Source organism: Abramis brama (genome assembly GCF_963993115.1).
Source record: "Abramis brama genome assembly, chromosome: 4".
In the NCBI taxonomy this organism is placed as follows: domain Eukaryota; kingdom Metazoa; phylum Chordata; class Actinopteri; order Cypriniformes; family Leuciscidae; genus Abramis; species Abramis brama.
In genome coordinates, this window is record NC_139966.1 from 46679557 (window position 1) to 46703995 (window position 24439).

Here is a 24439-nt window from a genome sequence, read left to right on the forward strand (position 1 = left end):
TAATTTGAAGTGGGAAAATATTGCCTCTAAAACAAAACAAAAGTTATTTTCTGACACTGCCTCACTCCCACAACAACAACAACACACCCTATTTACGATATGAATAAGACCACACACACTTTATTGAAACACTGGAATAGAACAATCAGCAACACCGTACACACTTCAATTAGGCTACAGATGAACTGAAATGTGTTGTGTGTTTGGCGTTTACGTTTGTAGCCTACTAGAACTGCAGTGTGAGGCTTTAACGTGACTAAATAATTAGATAATTCAATGGCTGGGGAAGGTAGGAAATGAAAAAAGTCTTTATTGTAGTGGGTTGTAGTGGGCACCTTCACGTTCGTGTGTGTATGTGTGTGTCTGCTCACACCCCCAAGCTGAGCTCCACAACGAGGCTGAGGAAGACACGGCGTTCAATTACACCGGCTGCCAGTGAATAGAAGGGACGAGGCGCGGGGAAATGCACGCCTGTGCCGTCAGTGAAATGCGCCTGAGATTTACCCCCTGAATGCACACGACGCCACCGAAATGCCGGGTTGGAAGAAAAATATCCCCGCTTGCCTGCAAGCCGACCAAGAAGGAGGTATGAAAAGCAGCGCTTTAATAGTTTTGCACGAGCGTTGTTTCAGGGGCGCGTTCTGTTTATTGTAATGGTCTCTCGGTTTGTTTGTTTGTTTGTTACACTGTAACTTTTGATGTTTGGCGCGAAATGTTTAGAACGTTCGGCGCTACATTGTATCAACTTTTTCTTGGTGATCACTGGATTGAGATATAATACCGCGCCCGCCGCCAGGAATTTCGTAGTAATGCACTTGTTCGGTCGGTTTCTTTGCATAAATCGACATTTTAAAGGTTGTATACGTTTACTTTCCTATTTTATTCCTTCCTTGATTTTGGTAGAATGCATTTGGACATCTGTTGTTACCAATACACCGCCAATATTTATAGTATAGATAGTATGTTTGGTGTTCATAGTACTCCGTGTTAAAAATGTTGCCTACAGTCATGACATTACTGTCGCTTCCACTTGGCTTGGCTGATAACCATGTGTAGCCTATGCAGTAGCTATGTGACAGTTCATTTCCTATTTTGAAAACCGCCTACATAATACACACCAATGAAATCGTGTGATTGTAGCCTACTAGTGCTGTAATTTTATGTCTGTCATATGGGCTTACCCTTTCGCTTTAAAAGTCTCCATAGCCGTAGGGTTTGAAATGCAGCGCGTTGCTGTTGTGGTGGTTATTGTTACTGAACGTAAGGTGTGCAATGTTAGCGACCGATACTGACTATTTCCTCACGCCCTGGGCTGCGTTTCCCAAAAGCATCGTGAGCTAAGTTGATCGTAGAGACGATTGGTGGCAATGCATTTGGGAAACACAGCCCAGGTCATTTTTGCGTTAGAATTCAGCTACAGAATTTCACTATTCCCCACCTAATGAAATCTTATCCATCACAGCCATGCATGTCGAGTGAGACGGGTCTGAATGGTCAGGGGAATAAGTCAGATGCACTTGCCCATAGCAAACAAGCAGAGTACCGAGCATGAGCTTCTAATGAATCAGATAAAAGCAGCGTGTTTGAATGATCATGTTTCAGAGGATAGTGGAATATGTTTGCACGTGGTTTGTCTGTTAAAAGATTATGTTTTCCACACTCTGAATGGAGCATCACTTACTGCAAGTATATGCTATGTTTTTTTTTGGACTATCTACAAAGGTAGATCATTGTTGTTCTCTAAAGCAGTACAGTTGTCAGTGTTTACATACACAAGTATATTCTGATTTAGATTGGAATATGACCATATTTTGATTATGTATCATGCACAATGTAAAAGTATGAACCTCTTAACAAAAATATGAGATTAGATTGCTGGCATTTTCCTTTACTAATAACAATTCTGGGTCATGAGAATCTTGTGTGGATAGAAGTATTTGAGGTTGTGGATTTGAGATGACAAACATCTCTCTCGGGTGTTGAATGTGACCGCTTGGCCATTGTCATCATGACTCAGGACTGATGAATCACAGTTTTCTATTGTGTCATTGATGCTTTCACCTCAGAGTTGCTTGTGCATGAGCCTTGCATACTTGAGACTCTGTAAAAGCATTTATATGGTTTTTTATTGAGTCTGTTCAGGCTTTAGGTTTATTTATTAGAAGAGGTTACTGTATGCCACTTGCATTCAAACAGCAAAACATACACATGTGAGTCCGTATATGGTTGATATATGGTGTGAATTCACTTTTAGACTAGTAAAATGCTGTTGAACGCAGCAGATCTGCATGTAACAGTAAATTTTGCATGACATTAGTGCCATCTTCAGCATGCTGGCGATTCTGATCTGGTGCCCTGCTGCCTGGCAATGTGGCATGTAATTGGGTTTGAGGGGAACCAGCGGGGGCCGAATGAGCCCCCTCAAACAAAACGGGGATATTGCGGAAAGCTGTGGATGATGCTGTGTCCTTGGAACGGTCCAGAATTGCTATGGCTTGCAAGCATTCTCCACCTCCTCCTCCTCTGTGTCTTTGTATTGAATGGGCAGAGAGATCTAGGGCATGTAGGGTAACACTTTGTATGTCTCTTAGATGCTGCTTTTCTTGTGCACTGCAGGACTGCACTTGTTGTTGGAATAAGCAGGTTTATGTTTTTAATTGAACAATATCTAGTTGTTTTCAATGCATGGGTCATGAGCGTACAGGTGTGTTTGTGTGTGCACCTAGGCAACACATCCATCTTAACATTGCGTAAAGATGCAATTCATCATCGGAGTTAATACGATCATTTAACCAGATTTCAGGACTTGCTGAGGGATCGAATGATATTCAATTTATAATAGTTAGAAGTACCTAAAATATGATGCACAAGCTGGTTTGAATGATGCATCACAAGTCAAATCTTCTTGCAGTGTCTCCCTCAACATATTGATTATGCTTCTCATTTTGCAGAGAGAAGCATAAAAAAAACAAAGACATTTATCAAGGGTTTTATGCTGCTGTATCAAGATTTTTGTAAACGCGTCTACTTGTTGAGAACTTTAGAGAGAATTTTGATTCCTAGGGAGTCCTGTAACCTTTCAACATAGCTTTTTTTCCTTTCAAAATATTGCCTGTCTGCTTTTATACAGTATATATTAGTAACCATTTTTTTTTTTTTTTTGATAGAAAGAAAGAGTGAATGGCCGTATATGTTCCATTTAACATTAACAAAAGATTAGTAAACAAAAGATTGTACAAACACAAAGCAAAAACAGCATGGTGACGTGTTACATTATCTCAGTATCCTATCCACTTAGTTATGAATGGGGAATGACCTGTAGTCATTCTCAAAAACAGACTTGTTTTGCAATCTGATCTGTTTTGAAACAGCTGAACCTCTAGAACAACAGATTAATGTAAGTTCCGCACCTGGAGTCGAATGATATTTGCCTCCTGAAATCAGTGATTGTGAATTTTTATATAAGTGCGTGGGGAGGAGTGGAGGCATCACATTTGTGCATTCATTCGTGCTTATTGCTGCTTCTCCATTATTCCGTACTTGGCTAGAATTAGAAAGCAAAAATAAGAGAGTAGAATTGAAAGGAGGTGATTCAGTGCCCCATCTTGCTGCATTCAGATGTATGCTGGTCAACACATGACCTTTGATGTTTTGGTATGATATTCAGGAAGACCTTTGACAGAAACTTTTATGCATCTGTTTTTGAGGTTATATTTTGAATTGTTTTAAATGTGATTTGTGTCATTTGTTTTAATAATTTCTCATATCCAGCTTCATATGTCGAGACTGTTAGTAAAAACAATAATCATAGGTTGAATACCTGACTCTGTGGTGCTGTATTTCTCTTTCTTTAAGTACACTGACCAGCCCAACATGGTAACATTGGCTTGACCATTGGTTTGAGTTTGGGGCGGAACTATCTGTTTTTTCCGACCAATGGCAGGTGCATTGAGCGTTCAGGAAACCTGCTTGAATATGGTCATAATGACCTCTCCCTTTTTTGTTTACTTGGAGAAAAGAATACACCTACTGTGCCTTCAAAACTTTTTTTTGCTTTATTGTATTTTGCCAAAAGCAGAAGTTTCCCAGAGGTTTTTCACTGTCAGCAGTATGGGGGTAATAGCCTCTCAGGTCATGATGGAAACATTACATGGCCAAGTCAAGTTTTAGAATGATTGCTTTTGGAAAAAAAGCAATTGCTTTTTGTTTGTTTTTGCCACTGAATTCCCCCCACCCAGAACTGCAGTTCAGCTCAGATGTCATTTGTGTTAGCAAGTACAAACGTGTCTCAATTCACAAAGATAATATGATGTTTGGGTTGTAAGATCCCTTTTGCTCAGGGTGAAAATGTTGTGCGAGTTTCATATGTACTTTTTCACATGTTGAAAAACTACTGCAGACTCTCAAGAACTTGAAGATTGTATTGAAACAATGTCAACCAAGTGGCTTTTTTCCTCTGCTCACTTACAGAGACCATTGCAAACATTTTAAGGGCTCAACAATAAGAGACAGTGTGAGAGAGTTTTGGGCCAGCTATAGCTGCATTGGGCTATTGTTATCTTTTCTTTTCTTTTTTGCTTAATCAGTGCTAATATTGGCAGGGCAAGTATAAATCTGAACTACTGGCACAGCTGTGACAGCAGAACAAATTCTCTTTGTTGAGCCCTGATTATTCTCAAAGCATTTTCCTACTATCTCACTGTCCAGAAACACAAGAGACCAAGTAACCTTGAGAAAGTAGGAACTGACATTCAGCAGTGATTTGCTGGAGCATGATTCAACCCAAGGCTGTGGAACATGCGCTCGATCTCTGACCTGTTGAGGTCACGGTTTCCTGATTAGGACGGTCCTAACATTGTCAAGTTTTACATTGAGATTTGATTTGTGTGTGTATGTGATGTCTAGCAGGCCTTGGTGTTCAGGTGTTTGGTGTTACACCAAAATAATCTAGTATCAACATAGCCAGTGTCAATTTTTCAATGACCACCGCCCTTTAAAACACACTCCCCCTTAAAATCATTATAGGGTAGTTTGAAAAGGTTGCCATCATGAGGAATATGCAAAGGCACAATCAGCCGATACTAATTGGACCCCAGCATTCCTCCCCAATGTAGGATCAATAGTTGGAGATTAATGGTGTGATGTGTCAGCAAAGCATGCGACATGGAGTAAACCAAAGAACCTTGTAAACTCTAAAGAACCACAGGAAGAGACTGCACTACATAGATCAACTGGATTTTGGTACCATATTGAAGTTTAATTTCTTCCTTCCTAATTATAGGCAGTAACCAACAATGAAGAACAGTGGTGAGAACATCAAGCAAGAACACAACCAGATTTTTTTTTAAAAGCACCTTTGATGAATTTATTCAGTTAACTAGCAAAAGATAAATGACCCTTTAAAAAAATCTTGTCTGACTCAATTAGGTCTATAATACAGAAGTAAATAGGTTGTGAATGATTGTCATGTTGACAGTTGTTTCAATAATGTTACAAAGATAGGGATTTTATTCAGTTTTTTATATAGATTTGTACACGACTGGCCTTGTATTCATATTTTAAAAAATAGCCTTTGATTTTATGATTTATTAGCATTAGTCTGAAGTGTTGTCAGTGGATGAGCATGTTTTGCTGATGACCTTTGATTAGCATGAAATGTTGTTAGGCACACTTTTTCAGCATTAGATAACCGATTTGATTTATCAGTGCAGGTGAGATAATGAGTTGTTCCCTTCGCTGTGATTGTGAGTGTACAGAATGACAGAGTGTGATGCTGCAATCAGGTGTTGCACCCCAGGGTGAGCTATTTATCTCAACACTGAATCATCAAGAGAGGAAGAGGCAGAGGGAGAAGATAGGCTGATTGTATTCTTCTTTACTGTCTTATTAAACATAAACCCAAACTGAGTTCTTGTGTGTTTAAGTGGATAAAGCTTGTTAAAATGCAATGAATCATTGGTGGCCTTTGCACAAATCAGCAATGAAGAAGCATAAATATTAAATAACCATAATTTGTCCTGTTGGAAAAAGGTTGGAGCAAAAGTTCTCTTAAAGCTAGAAAAAAACATTTAAATGTTCTCTATTTTCTAAATGCATGTCATCTTATTAGGAAAGATTAATCTGTACATGTTTTTTACATCATAATATATAATGAATATCCTAACTCTTATCTTCAGGTGAAATGACTTTTTTTGTTGATGTGTGCCAGACTTAAATAATTTAGTCTGCTTAAACCCTGCGGCTTTCTTACAATCGACTGCAAGCTAGCGTTCAGGTCTGCTTCTATTCAAACAGTCCTCGTCCTATATTTCTTAATAATCCGTATCCCTCTGATGTATTTCACAATATGGAGGAAAAGATCATTAATTTGTGTCGCTGTTTGAGCCAGATGTTAACATGTTTGACCGTTTAGGCAGACAGTTCAATGTTTTAAAAGAACCAAAGTGTGTAGACTTCAGGAAGCCTTACTTGATATCCCAGTGCATTCTACATTGGGATAGAAGTATTTTAACATTGAAAAAATTACACACTTTACCTTTAAATGAATCCCTGCTCTTTGGGTTGAAAGCTCACTGGGAGTTTCATGACCCCACATCAGCTTGTTAATCTTGGAACTACACGCAACTCTTCTTTACTCCTCAGTGGTAGTTTAATTTCACTCGTCTCACCCTATATGTAGGTGGGAGGAGTGGCACACAAAGGTAGACTCCTCTTTTACTTTCATCTGTCAAACAGCAAGTAGAAGCTCTTTTGTACTCATAATTGTCAGTTCAATCGGCTATTGATTTTGCACTGGACTTCTGAGTGTTGAGATGAGAGGGGTTTGTCGTTTTGTCCTTTTCTGCTGCTGGTGTGTATGAAGTCCATAGTTCTCTAGTACTGAGGAGACACAAGTCATTGCTTGCAGAGAAAAGGCTGGACAGAGATCAGTCAGTCCATTGAAATGGGGAAAAAAGAGAGATCTGTTACCAAATTTGCATGTTTTTCTGAATCTGAAAGGCTAGATGAGTTTCCGCAAGCGTATCCGTTAATTTGATTTATAAGGGCAGAATTTAAATTGTGGCTCATTTAACCTCAGAAAAAATAAATATCTGTGCTAATATTCTGAAATCTCACTGGATTTCTCACTTTAATATTGCGCATTTGTATGCCTCCAAGGAACTTGAATTAAACTTATGAAGTCACTCACCCTTGAGTCAATTCATTTATTCTTATGCAAAAAGAGAATCCATGACCTGTTCCCACTCAAGGACTAGTCTTTCACGCAGACTGTTGATTTCTGCATCAAAGCGTATTGAATCAGGATGCTGCTTGTCCATCACTCGTGTTTTGCTCTATTCTCTTGTCTCCATCCTTTCTTTTCAATCCACTTTTACCACGCTGACTTGTGAGACAATTGAAAACCGAAGGAGAATGAAGGCCCAACAGGAGGCTCAAATCATTCCCGCTGCTCCCCGGTGCGTAGTTCATATCGAACAAAGCCGCAATTTTCTCCGCACCTCTGCAGCGCATCGGATTTGGTAGAATGGCATTTTGAGGTTATCAAATAGTGATGTTTCAGCCCGAGCAAGGAGGCACACAAAGATCCTTGCATAGGTACTCCTAATTATGGGTTGAACTTGAATGTGATGGCGGCTATTTTCTGTATTGTCATAAAATCTGAAGGGTCTCCTCCAGATGCAAGGGGCTTTCATTTTTGACACAATATGGAAGTGTCATCTTAGAAACTGAGGGCTCTTTGAACCGAGAGGAGAGTATGACAAAATGAAGGGTAATTTTTTTTGAGTCCTCCAGTCTGAGATTCATTTTCACACTTGACTGGGGAAATGGAAAAAATAATTGAATAAAGTGAGTTTATTATTATCAGTGGTAGTTGTTGAACCAAACATTTGAAAATACAAGTATGCATTTACACACCTTTCAGGGTCTTTCATCTTAGTTCCCCTCAAAATATCAAATTACCAATATTAAGGCAACTGAGAAACTACACATTTGTTGAAAGCAGCGGCTGAATTACGCTATTTCATTCTGAATGCTCCTCTTACCAGCATTGTTATATAAACTCTTATCTTCTGTAGTCAGTACTGGACATGACATTTGGCATGGGTGTTGCTTATCACTCCACCATCCATTTCTCATCAGAACACTCTCCATTCCTTGTATTTCACTTCATTCAGTGTCAGAGTGTGGAAGGTCCTTGCAAAGTGAAGCAGATAAAGCAGTCATATTCTGCTAAGTAGTAATACATATTGACATGTCCGCAAACTAGAAGGGAAGGACGTTACTGTGGGAAAGGAAGAAGTGATAAAAGTGACTGAAGGGCTTAACAAGCATTTGGAATACCTCTTCTTCAAGAAAAAAAAAAGAAAAAAATCTTTGGACACCAATAGGACTCTGTCCCAAATGCACCTAATATTTCTCTCCTACTTTGTCTCATTTTAGTCCCTCATGCATGTAAAATTAGATTTTTTCATTTGGCGTGAATTCATTTATTCCAGCTGCAGAGGATAATGGCTTTTCAACCCGCATTTTTTATGTCTGTAAGGTGACTCTGCACGCTGCTGAACACTGGCAGTTGTCTCTTGAAGCCAAGCGAGATGGTAACATGATGGGACAGCTTGTGACCCAGAGGATGCAGCTGTCTTTTAGAGGAAACAAATGTAGATCAGAAAGGAGTAGAGGAAGAAAGCTGTTTCATGCATGATTTTGTACGAAGATTAAATCTATTCTCAGGTTGCATCCCATTTTGCTAATCATGACCATTAAAAATAGTGTGCATGTTAGTTTTTTTTTTCATGCAGACTTTCCCATAGACGCAAGCATTTAACAAAATCACTTTCATTTCATGAGCGCACACCTTGCATGCAAATGCACCCAAATCACATTGCACTTAAACAAGCCCTGTGGCTATTGAATAAACGCATTTTTCAAAAAACAGTGAATGCAGTGTAATTTGTCATCATAGCCTCTGCAGAATCATGTGGCTGTGTACCATCTGCCCTTGTGCTCCTTAGTAATATGCATGTTGCGCTTGGCGCGGTTTGATAAACAGTATAATTGTGATGGCTTTTGATTGGCGGTCACTGCCCTCAACCGTGTGATTGATTTGACATTATGGCTTAAGGTTAGGGTCAATCAGCATTGGCCTGTTGTTCTGCTGCTGCTTCCTGTCTTTTTCCTCCACCTCTTGCATAAACCGCACTCATGGGATCAGTCTTTTATTTATAATGATGGATGGATGCTTATGAAGCGCAGAGCATCGTATTTTGAGTGCGCACTGGCCCTGGTGCTGGAAGTGTAAGGATGCCAGGAGATGCTGTCAGCAGGGCATGGGAGAGATGAAGAGCCTTGTGATGCAAGAGCAGACTAGACTGCTCAATATTGATCACCAGATATTGCAGACATCAACTGGGTGCTGCGATGCCTGATGGTAGTTTTCTTTCCCGTGCAAACGGCACTGCTGTAGTTTTAGAATTTGCAAGGACAGTGTCTGACAGTAATCAGGGGGATTTTAAATGCTAAAATGTTTTCCAAAATGCATCATAATGAAGTTGCAAAGACCAGTTTTATGACTGTTTTAATTTGTGTTTGTTGGTGCAGGAGCACAGTTTACCAGATATCAGATTCAGCCTATACTGACAATCACATGTTTTTTTTTTTGTTGTTGAAAGTTTGCAAATACACATGCTGGGTGAAGGGTTTGCATAGTACACCAGCTGTATGTCATGCACGCAAAAGCACTAAAAGCAACTCAGCTTGCACTAATGTTGCCTCTCCCAGTCGATGACTCAAGGTTTACATGGCCAAGTCGAAACGGTAATGGTCCACCGAGGTTGTGGGGGGCTGCGTGCATTTGATGTGTTAATGCAACATTGAGGTTCCCATGACCTCACTATGGTGAGTCATTACCTGTTCTGTGGGCATTGGACATTTCTTGTTGCACATTGACTCTATGGATGTGTCTCAATGGTCAATGCATCATGTTGCTTCGGACTAGTTTTATTGATTTTGTTTTGCTGTAGTGCTTATCCATATAAAGCTAGTATACTACCAGTATATTACATATTTGATGCATACATTTCTAAGGCCTTTAAATTACTACTAACATGATTAAAACTTTGCTGAAAAAATGGTTCTCTACAAAATCTACTTCACGTTTAAGTCAGTAAAAAGGCCTTTTAGTATAATTTAAAAAATGTCCACCTTGAGGTCAGGGTACTGTCTTTTTGCTGCGAAACCTTTAAGAAACGTAAGAATAACCTTTTATTAATATTTCAAGATGAACATTTACTGGACTTCAGCAACTTGCATTTAGAAAAATCAAATCAAAATGAAAATGTATGTATCAAACATGACACAACAGGCTTTTGAGAGACATTTACTTGTACATTTGTCAATCTTCATAATTTATTTTCTTAATTATTTTGTCTAAATGTTTAGTAAATTAAAAAGCATATTCATTAAAAAGATTTTACTGACTATTATTTCATATGTCAGGCTTTACACGGTTAACTAGCATTCTAGCATCATTCGGTACTTTGAAAATATAAACCCTCTTGGTGAAGTTTTTTTTTTTTTTCTAAATTGCATTGCAATCAGCTTTGTAGTTCTAGCCGTCTCTGTCAGATGCTCTGATCGCTCATGAACCAAACCATTCTGTGTGCTTTTGAGCCTGGCAACACTTTACTTTACGTTCTGTTATGGTTCCGCATGAAATGCAGACGGCAGCCTGGAACGTTAACAAAGCCGTCTCCACCTCATCTGCACACTGCAATGTCAGCTGACCTCTGCTAACACTCTGCGCTGGGCTCTTCCACCCCCTCCCTCCTGCACTGTTCTGTACGCTAGCATGCAGTCCTTTGAGATATGCTGATGTCAGGATTTAGCACACTCCTGCCACCAGATTACTAAGACTCAGACTTTGCTCTGCGCATCTTCTTTTAAGAATGTGTGTAGTATCGCTTTGTGTGCACATAAACCATTATATAGACCTGCGTGCTTATAATTACACTCTTGCCCCGTCATACGGCTGTGCTCATGGTTGCTCAAGACCGCATGCATGAATACATCCATATTTAATCACGGCACATGCTGCATGGATTCACATACAGCACATTTACGTCGCTCCATGCCTTCACCGCAAATGACAAATTCTCCTGCTAAAGACTCTTTATGGTGGCTTGCTTATTGCCTAGGGAGAATGAGTGATGCCTGACAGCTGATGGAGGAATGCAGGACCACAGTTCTTTGTCTAATTATTCATCAGGAGAGAGAAAGCCTCTGCTGCCCTACCGCAAATCATCAAACGCTCAAGCAAGAAAAGGAATTTGTAAAGACACCTAATGGAAATAATGTGCATGTTTAAACTGTTCTTTCTCCCCAGATGCATTTCGTATATCACTTTCTTTCTAACACGTCTGTTAATCAGTATTTCTCCTTTGTTTTGCAGTAAGCATAATCAAACAGCCTTGAAACAAAATACATTAATATTAAGACTTATTTTGAGAAAATATATCTTGAATTATTTTCTTAGTCCATTTGTAAATGGTTGGTTTCAGGTAGACTTTTGTTACGTTTATGCTAAACTGGAAAAATTACAAGTGCACACAACATTCTAAATAGTTTATGCAATTTTTGTTTTAAAGATGTTTAAATACAGTAGAATTCAATTACAAAATCAGAATTCTTGTCTTAAATTAACGTCAAATAGTTTGAGTAGTTTGGGTAGTCTTAGATGGAAAATCATTGCCTTTTTATTCCCAAGGAAAGATTGATTATGCATGATTAGTAACATTTTTAATGCTCACACCTCACACCTGATACGTGCTCTGCATTTGTAGTGTAAGTCTTTTACTGGTCATGTAGGATGACTTTGATAGGGTTTACTGTTCTCTGATGTCAGGTCAGCCATCCTTTCACCTCAGGGAAAGTGCGGTGATGTCTGTCAGATTTCCTCCACATCCTGTTTTATCTCTTACAGGCGAAGCAGACACCATGAAGGATATGTCACGATATATGGCCTAAATATTTTCTCGCAACTGATTTTGATGCTAGAAGATAAATGGCAGAAATGGATGAAATTTTGTGTTAAAGGAATCATTTATCCCACAATGAAAATACAATGTAAATCTGAGATCAGGATTATTAATTGCCCTCCGTAAAGGCTAAAAGACTTCACCTTAGTGCTCCGTGTCTCTTGAAGGTAAATTATAGGCTACATCTCTATTCAGTTGATATCTCCATTAGTAATATTTATAGCTGGCCTAAGTGGGAACAGCAATCCACCATCTGTAGTGAAATAAGGGCCTGAGTGCTATGGGACTAGGATAAAAGGATCATTTTAAATTATGCACACTTTCCAGTGAGATGACTCCTGATTGGAGGATTATGTCACTCCATTTGTATGGCTTATGCTCATTGGTCACAAAGACACTACTTAACACAATAGCCCAGGATCAGTTTTGAGCGCTTTTCAGTAGATTTAACAGATTTAAATCCTCTTTAATTGGCCATTCCATGCCTCACTTCATAACATGGACATGCATACACATCAGTTATAAAACTTGCTGGGTAAGCCTGCAGATAAGATGTAATGGTAGTGACCCAGTAACACATTTACTGGTGCTAGCATAATCTTCACCCCATTAGACCCCTCTTTTCCCTCGGATTTATTTTTTGTATGCATATACTATGAAATCTGAGCTCTCTGATGCAAATGGCTGATAAAGAAATAGTGCATGCCAATGTTTTGAAATATTGACTAATGCATCAAGCCAACGTTGTACAATGTTCTGTATTTGGCAAGGTGACCGATATCCATTGAAGTTTATTGATTGTCTGCTCAGTCATAGCACACCACTCCTCAACAAGCCACATGATTTTAGGTATCAATTATGGTTGTAGCACAAACAGCAGTGTGAAAAATATGTAAAACCCCATCCCTAAGTATGAGCAATAATAGTTTTTCTGTGACAAACAGCACAAAATATTGCTCATTATAGTTGCAAATTGTAGTTTGTGCTGCATAAGTTTAAATTCTCATCATCAATCTAACTGTAACTGCTTCACAGTTCATTTATAAACTCTAGTGAGATATAAAACTGAGTCTGTGAGACAATCTCTTCACCCTTAAATCAGCAGTGTCTTAAGTGGAAATATTACCCGCAAATCTTGAGATTTGCACTGGGCAGTTCATATCACCAAAAATGAGGAATTAGCCTATCTAGGCTAAGAATTGTACTGACGACTGTGTGTGTGGCTTCTGTAGAAAACCTCTGGTTACCATCTCCACAGCTGTACGTTTGTACTAAACATTTTGTAAAAAAAAACACCTGTTAATTTAATGGGTTGTTAGACTAAAGTCTAAAGGAATTTCACCCCCTTTTCTGAGGTTAAATGTGCCTGAGGGGGGATACAGTGTTAGGATTACTTACATTTTGTGGTTCTTATCCTCCTTTGAACCTTTTGAAGCTAACTGGAAGAGTCAGAATGCCTGTAGGGCCTGCCTAAAATGTATATTTCAACGCCCACATCGTGGCCTCTCGTTCTATCTCTTTCATTGTGTTTCTTCCACATATTTCGCTTTACCCCTCTCTCGCTGTCTCTCTTTTACCTTCTCCTCTAGCCTGGTCATCAATACCACTAGCTAATCCTGCTGAATTTAATTGAATTCTGGTGTTATGCATTACATAGTCCTATAAGAACTGATTCAAATGCAACTGGAAGTTGAAAATCCAGCAGTTTGACAGAGGTTCAGATGCTGAGAATAGACACACAGGGAGTAGATGTCGCTGGGGGCCAGTTTGTCGTCAATGTGGGCCAAGACTCCCATTGACAATCCTTGTCTGTGTGTAGAAGTAGGTATAGTGGTGTAGTCTCCTTCAGGGCTTCACACTTGTTTCAGATGCTCGCAAGCGTGTCAATTACTTTGTCTTTGAAAGACAGACTGGGCAAAAGGAGCAGATTGAATCGGGTCTCTGACTCATAGACTAATTACACAGAGAAATCTGTTTGCTGCTCTTTCAACCATAGATATATGCTAAAAGACTGTTGGTTAAAAGCACAGTCTGTCTCAAGTTGTATGCTTTTGTTTAGTAGCTTATCTTGTTTAGGCTGGCATATTTTTTTTTCTTAATTTTTTTTTTTTCTCTGGCATATATAGCCCAAGTGTTTGTCGTTCCCCCATTTACAAAATCCAATTTAAGGCTGTGAGATCTTGTGGAATACCTCTAAAGCCCGGGACACATCAAGCCGACGATCGGCCATCGGGCAGTTTTTGTGCGTCGACCGACTAAGTTTTCTCAGTGTGTTCTGCACGTTTCCGCACCGTTGGCAGAAATTGGTCCTCGTCGCCTTTTTTCCGGCCGATTCGACATGTCGAATCGGCGTCGGGCATCGGTGAGAGAGAGAACTCTGATTGGCTGTTCAGCTTAGTGAACGAGTCAGTGCATGAGAATAATAGCAAAACAGCGAGCAAAGAAGTCAAAACGGTACAGATAGAAGGCTGTACTAATGTTACGTCATCTTACCTGAGTGTTCCTTGGCAAATATTTCAATATCAACATGAGCGGAGTGGAATAAAGAAAGTGTTTAGCAGGATTGATATTCAAAACGGTAAGCACACACTGCTTTGTTTATGGTTTGTGTATCTGCCGCCTGCAGCATCGGTTTCCCTTTTTGAATGACGAATATATTTACAGAAATAGACAGTTGTCTCATTTACACGCAGGCGCAGAACACACATTCTAGCTGACAGTTGGCTGTAGTTCTCTCGGTGTGTTCAAGTGCAGCTTTTTCGAGTAACCCCAGAGTACAGTCTGGACGACTGGGGCGGGGCAACACATTAAGGCGGAGCTACACGTGTCGCTCCGCCCACCCCCAATTTCATTGGTTTATAATACAGCAATCTTATTGGCGTGGACGCTTGGGGCATGAGCATGCACATTCCTTTATGTACGAGTCGATGAATGATCTACTACGCTGTTTGGCCGTGCCACAGAAATATTAAGTGATAACCAAGGCAATTTCACTAATCAGTTGGATATTGTTTTGATTAACTTAATACGAGTTAAACAGTTAATACGACTTAAGTTAGGTGAAGTTACTGTACAACAAACAATCCCTTCAGGCAGACCGCCGTGTAACAGCCTATATATATATATATATATATATATATATATATATATATATATATATATATATATATATATATATATATATATATATATATATATATATATATATATATATATATATATATATATATATATATATATATATATATATATAATATACACAGTACCAGTCAAAAGTTTGGAAACACTACTATTTTTAATGCTTTTGAAAGAAGTCTCTTATGCTCATCAAGCCTGCAGTTAAAAACAAAAAAAAACACAAAAAAACAGTAATATTATGAAATATTATTACAATTTAAAATAATGGTTCTCTTTTTTAATATACTTTAAAATGTAATTTATTTTTGTGATGCAAAGCTGAATTTTCATCAGCAAGTACACCAGTCTTTGGTGTCTTATGATCCTTCAGAAATCATTCTAATATGCTGATTTATGATCAATGTTGGAAACAGTTGTGCTGCTTAATATTTTTTTATAACCTGAGATACTTTTTTCAGGATTATTTGATGAATAAAAAGTTAAAAAGAACTGTATTTATTTAGAATAGAAATCTTTTGTAACAATATACACTACCGTTCAAAAGTTTGGGAACAATAACTATTTTTTTTTAAAGAAATTAGTACTTTAATTCAACAAGAATGCGTTAAATTGATAAAAGGTGATGGTAACGATTTATATTGTTAGAAATGTTTTTATTTTGAATAAATGCTGTTTTTATGAATAAATGCTGTTAACGTTTTACTCATCAATGAATCCTGAAAAAAGTATTCCAAAAAAATATATTAAACAGCACAACTGTTTCCATCATTGATAATAACTGAGTATCAAATTATCATATTAGAATGATTTCTGAAGGATCATAAGACACCAAAGACTGGAGTACTTGATGATGAAAATTCAGCTTTGCATCACAAAAATAAATTACATTTTAAAGTATATTAAAAAAGAGAACCATTATTTTAAATTGTAATAATATTTAATAATATTACTGTTTTTTTTGTTTTTGTTTTTTTTTAACTGCAGGCTTGATGAGCATAAGAGACTTCTTGCAAAAGCATTAAAAATAGTAGTGTTTCCAAACTTTTGACATATATATATATATATATATATACCTAGGTCTATATCAAGTGTCAAAATTACTTGTATTACTCGTATCGTTTTAAAGCAGCTTTACAAAGTCATATAGGCCTAATAAGCTTTAATACTGAGCAGTTCAGGGCTGGGAGATATAAAGAAATATGTTGCTGATATAAATGATACAATGTTTGAGATTTAGCTATATTATATTTATTAATTTACCCAGCAGATAACTCAGTGCCACTCTAAGTGGGCAATGTGCATGACTGCATTAAATTACTAGCACTGCAAGGAGAGAGAGCCTATTAGGCTGATAGTAGACAATAGTTTCCGAATGTCATGCAGGGCTCCGTAATTTTACATCATTAATTTATGCTTCTTCATTTTTCCATTAGGATCGGTGAATAAAAACAAACTCGGGATTTTACACAAAGGATGATAAATCACTGTATTTCAGTAAGACACAGTTCCGAAAGTGTGTTTTATTTTATTTTAAAAACACGCATGGCAAATAAGACAATAATAGGCTACCAAATAATACAAGCCCTGGCCAAGAGTTTTTTTTTTTTTTTTTAACAATGTAAAATGGGACAATGGGAATTAAAAACCCTGTAAAAAAAAAAATACTAAAACAGATATTATGTCGATCTTATGTCTGATTTTTTTTTTTTTTATAGTTAGGCTACAGCTATATTAATATTTGATACTATTTTTATCACGTACACGCAGATTATAACATGAACACGCAATGCGAGAGTGGATAAATAAATAATTCGATTTTTAATACCTGATGTAACAGTCACAGATAGTCATAGGCCTACATGTTAACCGGCTGACAGCCTATTAGAAAACAGGAACCTTTAAAAACTATAACATAGGCCTATACAGAACCAATAGGCCCTGGCCCTCATATTTTATTAACAGGTAAACAACAAGGAAAATGAGTTTGCCATTAAACATTTTATTTGCACTTTGTGCCAAAAAATGCAAGCATTGGAGAACAAATCTCGTTAAAACACACCCGAAATCTCGTTCGGGTTTGTTCGGGCTTCCTTTAATACAGTGAATTATCATCATTTGCGTAAAATTCCGGGTTTGAGCTGATCCACCGATCCTGATGGAAATATGAAGAAGCGAAGTGAATGACGCACTAATGTAAAACGGCTCTATTAGCCTGAAGTACACTGAGGTGCTGTCACCAAGCGTTTGTTTTTAAACAGTAACTTCATCTATTCTGTGTCTTAAGTACAATAAAACATGAGCCAATAGATCTTAACTAAAATTACCATGGTAAACCGCTAATAATTAAGATATGATTAGAGTTAGCATTTAATAGTTCTTTAATACCGCCAAATCATTCACAATAGTACATAAAGGAATGCGCAGCATGCTCAGGCTTGAATCGTCTAGGCCAGTAAGATTGCAGTAAAATAAACCATTTAAATTGGGGGTGGGGTACTCTGGGGTACTACACCTTTTCCCCCGACGAAGGCGACGTGAGGCGACAACACAATCGGCTTTCATCAGCTCTAGTTCTTTGGCGTCGGTTTGGTGTGTTCTGGGCTTTAAACCGATAATATGGAATATGGATAACATTGACACTGGTTGTGTGTTTGCTGTACATGAACTTCACCGTCTGCAACTTCATTGCATCATGCTGCAACTGCAACTTTGTTGCTTCCTCACCTGCCTCTGCTGCCTCTATTGAAAACGGAAAACGTTTCTGTCGTTGAAAGTCGCTGTCAGTATGAACGGCCCTTTAGGGTGTTTCCTGTTAAGAGACATAGATTTGTCCTTCCCCAAATGAGCTTGTTGAAACACATATGTGAATGTTGTGATTTTTTTTTTTTTTTTTTTTTCAATCTTTCGTCCCTTTATGTACTGTGCAGCGAGTTGGATTGTGGAATCTCTTCTGTGTGTTTTTCTCTCAGCTGGCTGTCCTAAAACCTTTTGATCCTTTTATGCTCAGCCACCTCTTGCAGCTTAGCACAAGAAAGCAGACAATACCAAGTTTATAAGTGTCCCCCTGCCCCTCCACAGCACTGCACAAATATCACCCTAATTGAAACTTTTACTCCCAAACCAACAGTGGCTTGTGAAAACCTGTTTTAAGCAGCTACGGAGGACTTGGTAGAGGACATTAAAGCTGGAAAAGATGAAATGTGCTCTGCCCCTGGGAGGTGTTTACAGTGGCTATAGGAATGTGGAGACCCCTTTTATAGATCTTTGGAACAACCCACCTAGCTTCATCATGATTTGAGTGGGAGGCACCATTACAGAGTGCAGGGGGGATTATGCTATAATCGTGTTGTCTCCCTGGATACACTTTCAAATAGACGCTGATAGATGGCTGTTCTGAGGAGCAGACTGTTTACCTCATGCACCTTTTTAAATTCCTTGCAGGATTTTAAACCTGTTTATCACTTTTGAAGTATTTTTTTTTGCCCCTGCAAAGCCTCATTTGGGCCTCAGTGGCTGTGCCTCTCTGCACAAAAATCACTGCAGATTACTCTGAGTGGAGTTTAGGCTTCATATCTCGCTTTGGAGATAAACACTTTTGAGCCAGCATTTTGGGGATTGCTCTTTCAAGCGTATGTCAGGGTGACATTTCATTGCACTTTTTGCAAAAAACAAAGGGTATATTTTCCATGTACAGGCACTGATGTGTGATATCATCTTTGAGGCAAATGTCAGCTGTAAGTACTAGTCCTTTTATTCCAAACAATGTTTTCTTCCAGACATTGCTTTGACAGGTTTGTTTTCTTTTCCGGTGTGCTGATAAAAACCTAGTCGGGCCCATCTCTGACAGAGAAGAATGCATCAGCCAGACGACAGCTGTCGTATAGATGATGTCATTTTCTGATCAGTGTTTGCTCTGGAAACTCTCATTGGGTTGTTGGAATGAAATATAATCCCCTTGAAATGACTCCCCTTCTCCTCTGTAAAATAATGGTTTAAAGGGCACCATTATGTCGCCAATGTTCAAAACATGAAATGATTTGAAATTAGTATTTGTTAATTTGTATAAGGGTATTGTTCAGTTAGGGGAGCTTTTCTGTCTTTTAGTTTGATTTTAAAGAAACCATTATATAAAACCAGCAATTTTAGTATTAAGGGTAAATTATAATTAGTTTATAATTACTTAAGATAATAATTACATATCATTATATTATTACATGTTATAATCACTCTTTAATATTGTATTAAAGTATTCAAATCAACAGGTTTAATTAGCTCTTTTTTTCCAGTTAATCATTTTACTACTACTACTACTAATATAGTTAACCAAATTCTGCTGCCAAATTTACCATTTTTATAGAGGTCATGTTGAGTTCATGAAAGGCTAATATTTAGTTTAATGTAACTGAGAAGTGACAGGGAAGTATATTTCTTTTGCCTGAGTATAGTGACAGTTTGAAAATGAGAATCCTTATTCCTGTGATAAATGTTTTAACATAGATGCAATATAGTGAAGACATTTCATTTTTCAAGATTTCAAGTAGTCAATTGAACCCCTATCTGAAGAATCATGATAAAATTATGAATGAAGCAAGTTTTTACCTGTAAAATCTATAAAGAACACTGTAGAATGACATGAGAAGAAATCAACTGACTTGAAAGTGGAAACATTCCTATTGGCAATGTTACCTTATTAATATTGCGCCTTAAACATTCTAGGGTGATTGTGGACATTCCCTGTAGTAAGTGTTGTACATGTAAGTTGCTTTGGAAAAAATAATCGGTAATTAACTAACTATGTCGTCGTGTTTTTTAATGTGTGTTTTCTTGAAATACTATTTTGCAATAACTGGTTATGCTATTGTCCTACAATAACCCCTTTCTATAACGGAGGTTCGGACTAAAGGAAAGTGTGTTGCATGTTAATGTAAACTGGGTCAGTTACAGCGAAATACAAAAACAGTGCTTTAAAGTCGTCTTGCTCATCTGGTATAATAAGCAACTCTCATAGGTTTTAAGTTTGTGACAATGTTGTACTCATTGGTGCTTTTAAAGCAGCTGAAATCATTTGGTCTTCAAAGTTGCAGGACAGTGGAGGAAGTGACTTAATACTCCTTTTAGATTTTTATGATTATGCTCACACTTCTCCAGATACCTTCATTCCCTTCCTCATCATTTAATGCATTACAACTCAACGTGACATTTGGTTGGATTTGTATGGTTGTAGGTGTTTATATGGAATAATGTTTGATGCCAAAAATATTTAAAAGGCTTTTCTTGGGTATGTTTTTATGCAAAATGTTTTTTTTTTCCTATGGCAATCGAATATATGAATAATGAATATTAAAAATACGAATAATGTTATGCTGAGTAATTAAACTAATAGTAATACGAGAAATGTCTCTACATAATTAAAATAAAATGGTTATTAAAAGTTCCCTTTGGCATTTTTTTCATCAATATTCCTCTTGTGCAATTGTGGTTTCACTGTGTTAATTAATCCCATCTCATATAGACAAGAATGGCAGTCAAAGATCATTCTACTGATAATTTTGCTTGTTCAATTAATTTTCCTGAGCCGGAGTAGATAGAAACACTGAATCTAATAGTCGCCTGTGTGCACTTTTCCCCACCCGCTAGTGTTTACATCATTAGTGGCAGTTTTAAAAATGCAACTTCTAATTCAGCATAATTAAGATGGTCATTTAGCAGGCAGAACTGAATAAATGTTTGTACAGAAATTCTAGACTTCTTGCTAATGCTCATTAACGAGACCAGTGGGGCGCAGCGCAGGAAGATGTTGGATGAAACGGTACTCCGTTTTAGGTGGTGGTAGATCTGGCTTTCTCACAGCAGAATCTGGTTGTCTGTCCTGTTTTAGGTTTCCTAATAGCCCCTTCCACACTTCCCACAGTAAATTGGAGTGACCTGTGATTTTTTTTTTTTTTTCCTCCCTTGTGATCTTCCAGTAATTCTCAGACATGAGAAACAATATGTGTCATTTAAAGGTTTTAGATCTAATCACTGTCCTCTCAGCAGATCTGCTGATCCCATCAGTTTTGTAGTCCAGGCTCATCTCAAATGCAGTGCTTGATATTCAGTTCTAATAGAAAAAAACAGAAAATGTACACTTAAGACGATTAGGATTAAGATTTGACTGATGAGTTTGTACATTGACTCATTTATTAAATATTGTCAATTGTGATAAGATTTTCGGGTGTTACTAATGTCGCCATCTTTGATATTTAATCCGTCACTACGATCACAGGGATTATTCACTCCTGACTGCTGTTGTATTCAGGCAATTGAGTCACATCTGTTCCTAATATGTTTTTCAATCCCAAACATCCACTTTGTGGAATTGGGCTCGATTCTGGTAATTCTTTTGGTTTAGGTTTAATCAGTTCACTCTAAGTCACTATGAAGTAAAAGTCCTCAGTTGCTGTATTATAGGGACAATATTATGCTTAATATTCATTGTACCAAAAAGTAATAATCACTGCAAACAATCAGTTAGCAGCAAATACAGTTTTAAATTTTGTTCATAGTGGTGATGAATTATGCGTAGATTTATTTTCTACCATTAAACTGTTTGTGATTGCCTTCTGGCCACGAGAGAGAGGGAGCTTTCAGTGTTTACAGAGTATTTAACTTCATTACAAAGCGTGTAACTAACATCACCTCATGGGCTGCGAGTTGCAAATGAATCACTCATTACGGACTCAGTGGTTTTTAATGGAGGGTTTACGGACCCCATGCAATGCCGGTGGATTTTATGTAGAGTTATGGACCAGCCATCTAACTGCAGATAGGAGCGGATGCACGTTGTTGACTTTGGCAGACCTGACTTGACTGTGTGAGCTTGAGCTTGTGGGTGCAACCAAGCTGACTGAAGTGAAGTGCAACTTGAGATTGAATAAATGATCAAATTTTCATTTGCCTTAATGTTAGCTGAGTTCCAGGGACAACCATATAAACACCTTTCGTCAGGCATGGTTAAAGTGATTTTCGTCTAGGTAGACACTCTCTAAATGTATCTCTGAGTCAGATTTGCATTTCACTTCAAATTATTTTTTTATAATCTGTCATACCTGAATATTACGGGGTTTTGCGGAGTATGCTTCAGAGAGCAAGAGGAAATATGGGGAGTCGTTTACCAATTTATGTCACTTGTGGGAGGGATGGCTCGCTTTTACTAGTACTCGGTAATTCAATGAAACAGCAGTGACTCGGAAAGTGATATAGCGATGAATTGCTCTTAACTTAATCTTTTATTCAATGCAGGTGTGTAGGAGCGATGAATTGCTCTTAACTTAATCTTTTATTCAGTGCAGGTGTGTAGGAGTTTCTGAATAGCTCCTAATAAAGGTATAAATATTTGTATCTCTGGAGGAATCTTATACAGAGGGTTATTGACAGAACAATTATATTAAGGGTCTATCAAGAGCAGTTTTTGAGAGGATTCGGTGTAGTCGCTTTGTCAGTGGTTTTACTTGCATTAAAATATAAGAATTTTAATTATAACTATAAGAGGGCATGTTTAAAAAAAAACATGTTTTTTTTTAGCTTCTTTTTTTTTTGCTGTAAAATATTATTTTTTCTCTTGAAGTCATCATGGAGACCCCATTACACACATGAATGTCAAAAAGAAAACTCAAACAACCAAAAACCAGATCCACTGTTACAAGTGTACTTGTTTCATATTTTATCAAAGACATTTAGAAGGTGTTTTGAGATGCTGGAGTGTATGCTTTTTCAGATGGAAATCCCCAGATAAGCCTTTCTTTTTGCAAACATCCTTTTTTTTTTAAACTGGTAATGGTTTTACTCAGAACTAGCTGTCATTTATCCTGAGTACATATACTATTTAGAAATGTAGTTAACTCCTAATTTCCATGTTGTACTTAGCCTAGCAGTTAGCGCACAAACTGCACATACAAATGTAGTCCTTGTGTGGGTGATGCAAGTTTGCGTCTGCCTTGCTACTTTTCCTGATCCCATTCCTTTCATCAATTTTTTCTGTCATTACCTGTACTCTTTCTACTCTCCTCTCAATAAAAGTGGCAGAAATGTAAAAAAGAAATGCTTTCCCAAACATGTATCACGGTCATAACTATCAGATTGGATTTTAACAGATTTTTTTCATTTTGAATACAACACATACGTAATGTGAATGAAATATGGTCTGGAATGTGTCCATCTACATTAATCTAGCTATATGAGGAAAGAGTGAGTGGAAATGTGACATCCTCTATATAGTGAATGAGTGAGCAAAACAGCAGTTTCACATGCAGTGTATGCCGGTGGCGAGCGGTGGCCTCTTTAACTGGGTATTCTGGGTGGTGCGTCATTTAAAAAATAAAAAGCCAGATGCAGATACATCAGATGGATTTATTATAAGCGAGATGCTTGTGTTCGCTCTATTCAGCTACTCTGTTGCTTACTCTCATGACACATAGCAACACAGCTAAAAGTATTCCTAATATGTTGGACCTTGAAAGTAGCCTACATTTACCCGTTGAGACATGCCGTCAAAAGTACCCATAAGAGCTGTGGCTGTGATGTTTGAGTTGAGGTGGCATGATGTGCGAAAGGGTAGTTTGCTAAATATGCAGTGTTTTTGTAATTCCGCTTGGTGCCACTAGTGTCGCAGAAATACCTATGGCATTTGCATACCTATGGCAATATATATTCTCCTTGTGTATATAAACTTTCAATTAAGAAGGCCTAATACTCTGTGAAATTCACTTTGCTATGCACCCCATGTTTAATGTGGTTTGCTGTGTGAACTTTGAAATATTTTCTACAGCTTGATAGTAGCAAATATAGATGGCAGAATCATCATGCAGACAGGAGGTCAAAGGGGTTGATAAAGCAATCAATCACTTCCCCAAAAGAGCACAAGGCTTGGGATTAATGAATGCTTCTGTCCCATTTGTAATTCCATTGCTCAGTATTCTGGGGCCTCAGTAATGGATTCCAATTTGCTTTTTTTTGTCACAGAGAATAATTTACATCCCGCAATGCAGTGTTGCAATCTGGAGCACATGTACCACTCTGGATGGCTCTCATTAGGGCTAATAATCACACCCATGACTGTCCAACTGGTGCATAAAATTCTCTCTGGCGATGACGACATCTTGATGTGCCCTGCTTTGGCAGTGTATTAAGTGTCATCAGCAATTTGAGTGCTTTATTGTATTCTGAGCCTGTAGGTTCTAAATTGATGAATGAAAGCCCTTAAAATAGCAGTCATTTATAGATAGCAG

At 37.8% G+C, this 24439-nt stretch overlaps 1 protein-coding gene across 3 annotated transcripts in view; it reads left to right on the forward strand.

Moving 5' to 3' along the window:
- Nucleotides 1-389: 389 nt before the first annotated feature.
- The window catches only part of grip1 (glutamate receptor interacting protein 1), a 226674-nt gene continuing 202624 nt past the window's right edge, over nt 390-24439 (forward strand). For 2 of the 3 annotated variants that reach the window (XM_084110709.1, XM_084110716.1), the window contains exon 1: nt 409-586. In XM_084110709.1, the coding sequence (XP_083966835.1) occupies nt 532-586 (55 nt within the window). In that variant the 5' untranslated portion in view covers nt 409-531. Of the gene's footprint in view, nt 587-24439 lie in introns of all 3 variants that reach the window. The other variant, XM_084110706.1, reaches the window with a different exon arrangement.